This window comes from Leptodactylus fuscus, chromosome 7 (genome assembly GCF_031893055.1).
Source record: "Leptodactylus fuscus isolate aLepFus1 chromosome 7, aLepFus1.hap2, whole genome shotgun sequence".
Lineage (NCBI taxonomy): Eukaryota > Metazoa > Chordata > Amphibia > Anura > Leptodactylidae > Leptodactylus > Leptodactylus fuscus.
Window position 1 is genome coordinate 25,073,268 of NC_134271.1, and position 6,232 is coordinate 25,079,499.

A 6,232-nucleotide genomic window follows, 5' to 3' on the forward strand; every position below is an offset into this window, starting at 1 on the left:
GGTGGCATCATGAAGAAAAATTTGTCCCGCAAAAATTAAGACCTCATATGGCTCTGGGAGCGGAGGGAGGGGAGAAGGAGGGGGTCCAAAACGAAAAAAGAAAATCAAAAAATGCCATTGGCGGGAAGGGGTTAAAGGGTTTTCTGTCCCCAAATTGATTCTTTTATACTGATAACCTATCCCCTGGGCAGCTCATCGGTATGTCAGTATACAGTATAATCTGTCAGGGTTCAACACCCGAACCCTACACAGATCAGCTATACTAGCAGCTTCCGGGCGTCAGACACTACTTGTGGACAGGATGCCGCACGTAGCAAGCCAAATACTTGTAAATAAGGATTCCCTGACCTGGAGCACATTGGTCTGCTACAGATCCCGAATCCCCTTTGGAGTCGGGGGCCCTGGGCAATTGCCTAGTTTACCCCCCCTAACATTGGCCCTGCATGATTGTGTTAATAAGGTAGACAACTTTTGCTACATTTGTGGTGAATTTGTATTTGCTGCACAAAAAAGATACTTTATGCCCATGATCTGCAAAGCCTATGAACTCTATTTTGGTTGCAAGGTTGGTGATCAAGATAAAGCATGGGCTCCTCATGTCTGTTGTAATACCTGTGCAGTGCACCTGAGGGAATGGATGAATCAGAAACGAATGTCTATGCCATTCGCAGTGCCAATGGTATGGCAAAACCCAAAAGATCACACCACTCTCTGCTACTTTTGGGCTACACCAAGTGCTCAAGGCATGACAGTGTCAAAGAGGAAAAAGGTTGTTTATCCAAACCTCCCATCAGCCATTTGTCCAGTTCGCCATGGACCACAGATGCCTGTACCACAGCCCCCAGACAACTGGACCATTGAGGAAGAAGAAGCAGATGGTGTAGATCATCCAATGGAGCAGGATGAATACTTTTGTTTTCTCAGTAGCTCAGAAGTCCATCTTGTTACACAACAGGAACTTGATGACCTTGTTTGAGACCTCGATCTTAGCAAATCCAAAACAGAACTCCTCAGCTCACATCTTCAAGGGTGGAACCTACTTGCTACTGGAGTCAAGGTCACTCCATATCGTCAGCGGCACCAACCTTTTGTAGATTTTTTTTGCAATCAATGGAAGAGTTTGCTTTTGCAAAAACATTAATGGCTTGCCGGCAGCACTTGGAATAGACCACAATCCAGATCAGTGGAGACTATTCATAGATGCCTCAAAGTTGAGCCTGAAAGGAGTACTTCTGTACAATGGGAATGAATAGCCTTCAATTCCAGTGGCTCATGCAGCACTGACAAAAGAAACATATGGTAGACTGAAGCATCTTTTGGAAAGTATCCAGTATAGTTCCTACAAGTGGAAAATGTGTTGGTGACTTGAAGGTAGTGGCGCTCTTACTGGGTATGCAGCTGGGATACACCAAGTTTTTGTGCTTTCTTTGTGAATGGGATATCCCTGCACACAGCAAACATTATGTTGAGAAAGATTGGCCAATGAGAAGCAACCAAAAACAAAGAATGTGCTGCATGAACCCCTTGTTGACAAGGAAAAGATCTTGCTGCCACCATTACACATAAAACTCGGACTCTTGAAGACTTTCGTAAAGTAAGTCGTTTCATTGCCTTAGACAAATGCTTCCATACCTGAGTGAAGCAAAGCTCAGGGAGGGTGTGTTTATTGGTCCACAGATTCGGAAGGTTATGGAAAGTGAACTTCTAGCAGGAGTGGAATAGGTGGCATGGTGTTCTTTCAAAAACGATTTTCTTGGAAACAGGAAAGCCTCCACCTATGTGGAAGTTGTTGAAACCATGGTGGCAAATTTTAGGGACATGGGATGTCACATGTCTTTAAAACTTCACTTCCTACATTCTCACTTGGACTTCTTCTCAATCAACCTAGGATCTGTAAGCGACGAACATGGAGAAAGAGTTCACCAACAAATAGCTCTAATGGAAAATCGTCACCACGACCACTGGAATCCCAACATGCTTGCAGACTATTGCTGTATTACCATTAGAGAGACTCCAGAAGGTTCATACAAGTGAAAAGCATAAGAATGAAAGTGTAAAGTAAAATATTGTGAAACATGTACTTTCTGTTCAGCATTTTCATTATCATTTTTGTATTCAGCACACTGAAATGTATCAGAAACAGAAACAGAAAAGAAGTTGACATTGGTTGCCCAGTGAAAGTGGTGGAAGAGGTGGGAAAGAATGGGATTACCTCTTATCTTATCTGATGTTTTCTGTAAGGGAAGTGCCTCCGTTCTCTACAGGGTTCTTTCCTTTTGAGTTAGTGTACGGTCGACATCCCCATGGATGTTGTTAAAGAGACCTGGGAGCATGAGGCTACCCCATACATATGTGACCATATTGCCCAAATGCAAGATTGAGTTGAAAAGTGATGCCTATCGTAAGCAAGCTCAGGAGAATCAGTCCCGGGTTTACAACAGGTCTGCTAGAGTAAGGAACTTCAATCCTGGTGACAGAGTCTTGGTTCTTGTTCCTACAGTGGAAATTCTTGGCTGAATGGCAGGGGTCGTATGAAATTGTAAAGAAGGTTGGTGAGGTAAATTATAGGGTACATCAGTCAGGTAAACGGAAGCCCTACCAAATTAACCATGTAAAGTTAATCCAACCTTGGAAGCACCTTGAGGTGTTGTTAGCGGTCAATAATACGTGTAAAGGGGATGGAGTCTCCGAGATCCCAAAGGTAAACATTCCAGAAATTTTGTCTGGCTCACAAGTTCAGGAGGTAAAAGAGTTTGCGCAGTACAACAGAGATGCATTCTCTGAACAACCAGGCCGTACTCACTTGGTCAAACATGACATCATAACAGAACCGGGTGTCAAAGTAATCCCAAAGCCATACAGGGTATGTGAGGTGCAAAGCTATTTCAGAAGAGGTGAAAACGATGCTTAATCTCGGGGTTATTGAGGAGGCATTTGTCAACTGAATCAAGTGATTAGTATAGGATCTGGGTTTCGATATTAGATACTGTCGATCTATCTTTTCCATAGTTCATAGGTATTCATTACACCTGGATCTCAGACAAGCCCTATAACATAGCGTCATGCCTCGCCACTTATGCAAACAAGACAAGGCAGCAGATAAAACGGAACACCAAGGAAAATAAGGGAAACTATATTAACCTGTAGGAAATTCCATTTATAATAACATAAATGTATTCTGTCTCTTTCTCCGATAGGTTCCATTCATATCCGAACGTTGTCACCTGGAACCGGGGAAGGAGGATGTTATACCTAGGGTTTTTAACAAGATGAATTAGAAGATATGTTTCGTCTCTTCTTGGATTATCCTTGGATAGAGCTGAGTTATTCTTCAATTTTGGATTAACACATAAACAAATGGAGCAACGAAAGAAGACCCTGTCAGTCAAGATCACTTTCCAGATTTTCATTGCACAGTTCTTCCTTTCATTCATTTTATTTTCACTCTCTAAACATGTAAAGCTCTCAGTGGTAATGCAGTCATTTTTATATACAAGTATCCATCAGGAACCAACTGACGTCTCAAAGATCATCCTTCTGTGGTCCTGGCCATTTGGCTATCAGTTTCCGCTCAATGACTGTCCACCATCTAGAGATATTTCTGGATGCTTTTATACAACTAACCGATCATTGTATTCTTCTGCAGATGCAGTTGTATTACATCACAGAGATGTCTGCTATTCTAGTAAACAGTTGCCTCAGATGCCAAGACCGCCAAATCAGTATTGGATATGGTTTAACATAGAGTCCCCTCCACATACCCCAAACTTGCATTTTATGGATAATCTCATCAACCTCACAATGTCTTACAGATACGATTCAGATATTTTCTCACCTTATGGTTGGCTAGAGCCAAATCTAAAAGAAGATTCTTTTGCAATTCCACCAAAAACCAAGCTCATTGCCTGGGCCATCACTAACTGGAACCCTAAGTCTAGAAGAGTGCAATATTACCAAGAACTCAAGAATTTTCTCTCTGTAGACATCTATGGAAGGCAACATTTACCACTACCGAAAACTGAAGAGAAAAAAACATTGTCCCAATACAAGTTTTATCTTGCCTTTGAAAATTCAATTTACGAAGATTATATTACAGAAAAATTTTGGAGGAACGCATTAGTATATGGATCTGTACCCATTGTATTGGGTCCTCCTCGCCAAAACTATGAGCGTTTTATTCCGAAGGACTCTTTTATACATGTCGATGACTTTTCCACAGCTGAAGATCTGGCTAAATATATCTTAAGGTTGGACAGAGATCAGAAAGCTTACCAACAGTATTTTACATGGCGGTCCAGACTTCATCCCGTTTCACCTACTGGCTGGAAAGGTCATTATTGTCGAATATGTAAAGCCCTGAAAGAGGCTCCAAAGAGAAAAACGATCTCAAAACTTGGAGAATGGTACAAATAATTCTATAGCAGATATTTTATTATTATTTTATTATATTAACCACTTATGGACCACTCATAGAGTATTTATCTCATGGACAGGAGCCCTTGGAAAGGGTAGAACAATGTGTGTGCTTGAACATATGATGCGTCAAAATTTGTAGGTTTAGAAGCAGATACTTTATTAACCATATAGTATTTGGTCTCTGACAGTGGGTTTGTATGTCTGTTTTTTACTTGAGTAGCAGATCGTTGGTCCTTTGGCCCTTTGATGGATATAAAGTGATTCCTTCTTTCCTTTTTTTCCCTGGTTTTTAGGCCATGACTTGCACACTGTACTTTCATGGTCTGTGCAATGCAATTTTCATACTGTTATGTTTGCTGTGATTTTCATCATCATCATTTTTATTATTTAATGTTTTCCTTGCTTCTATGATTGCCTTTTTTGTATTGTATTTTGAAAATTTCAATAAAAACTATTGTTATGAAATAAAAAATCCGATGTCCCCAAAGGTCTATTATGTCAAGGAAATGTGAGAGCAAGAATCCCCCCCCCCCCCTCCCCACTAAAGTGTTATTGGATATATCTCTGGTCTGCCCATAGTTAAAGAGCATCTGCAGGAGGCACAAAAGGCTCAAATCAACAATAGGTCGGAGGGGGTAAGGACTTTTAAATCTGGTGACCGAGTACTTGTAATCATTCCTACAGTGGAGAGTAAGTTTCTGGCCAAATAGCAGGGCCCCTATGCGGTAATGGAAAAGATAAGGGAAGTGAACTACAAGGTTCGTCAGCCAGGTAGGAGAAAACCTGAGCAGATTTATCATGTAAACCTGTTAAAGGCATGGAAAGACCGAGAGATTCTACGGAATACGGACGTGTTCTCTGAGCGACCCATCATACGTCCTCAGTCAAGCATGATATTGTTACTGAGACCCAGGTGAAAGTTTGTACCAGGTCCCCGAGGCTCGCCGACAAGCCATTTCAGGCGAGGTGCAGAAGATATTAAAATTAGGTGTCATTGAGGAGTCCAAAAGTGAATGGGCCTGTCCCATTGTTCTAGTTCCCAAACCAGATGGGACATTGAGTTTCTGTAATGATTTTAGGAAACTAAATGAGGTGTCTAAATTTAACGTCTACCCCAATGCCTCAGGTAGAAGAACTTATTACAAAAAAGAAAAAATATTGATATATAGCTCACCACTTAGAAGATCACAATTCAAGGTGCACGATCCATGCTTCCGGACTTTAGAAAGCTCTAACCATACATATCCACTTTCTCAAGAGAAGATCTAGTTCCCAAACCAGATGGGACATTGAGTTTCTGTAATGATTTTAGGAAACTAAATGAGGTGTCTAAATTTAATGTCTACCCCAATGCCTCAGGTAGAAGAACTTATTGAGAGGCTGGAAGGGGCCCGGTACTTCTCTACTCTTGAGATACTGGCAGGTACCCCTGATGGATCACGCCAAAGAAAAGACTGCCTTTATCCTCCTTGAGGGACTTTTTCACTATCTCGTTTTTGGGCTCCAGCCACATACGAACCATTAATGGACATAGTGTTAAAACCTCATAGAAGATACGCCTCAGCACATCCAGATGATATTATCGTTTCAGCAAAGACTGGGAGAGTCACTTGCCCAAGGTACAAGCTGTAGTGGATTCTCTAAGAACAGCCGGCCGAACCACACAGCCCAAAAAGTGTGCTTTGGGAATGGAGGAGACACGCTATTTGGGGTATGTGATCGTCCGCGGTATAATCAAACCCCAGGCCAACAAGGTCGATGCTATCTGGGAATGGCCTCAATCTCTCAACACCAAACAAGTTAGGTCATTCCTGGG

At 41.8% G+C, this 6,232-nt stretch overlaps 1 protein-coding gene across 1 annotated transcript; it reads left to right on the forward strand.

Moving 5' to 3' along the window:
* The first annotated feature begins 3,357 nt into the window (after positions 1-3,357).
* Positions 3,358-4,413, forward strand: LOC142212535 (3-galactosyl-N-acetylglucosaminide 4-alpha-L-fucosyltransferase FUT3-like). The gene has a single exon (XM_075280495.1). It carries the CDS (start codon positions 3,358-3,360, stop codon positions 4,411-4,413), a length of 1,056 nt encoding a protein of 351 aa, XP_075136596.1.
* Positions 4,414-6,232: the final 1,819 nt, after the last annotated feature.

Bases quoted from the DNA above. Each gene is read 5' to 3' on its own strand.
- LOC142212535 (XM_075280495.1), top strand. From the start codon at position 3,358: ATGGAGCAACGAAAGAAGACCCTGTCAGTCAAGATCACTTTCCAGATT.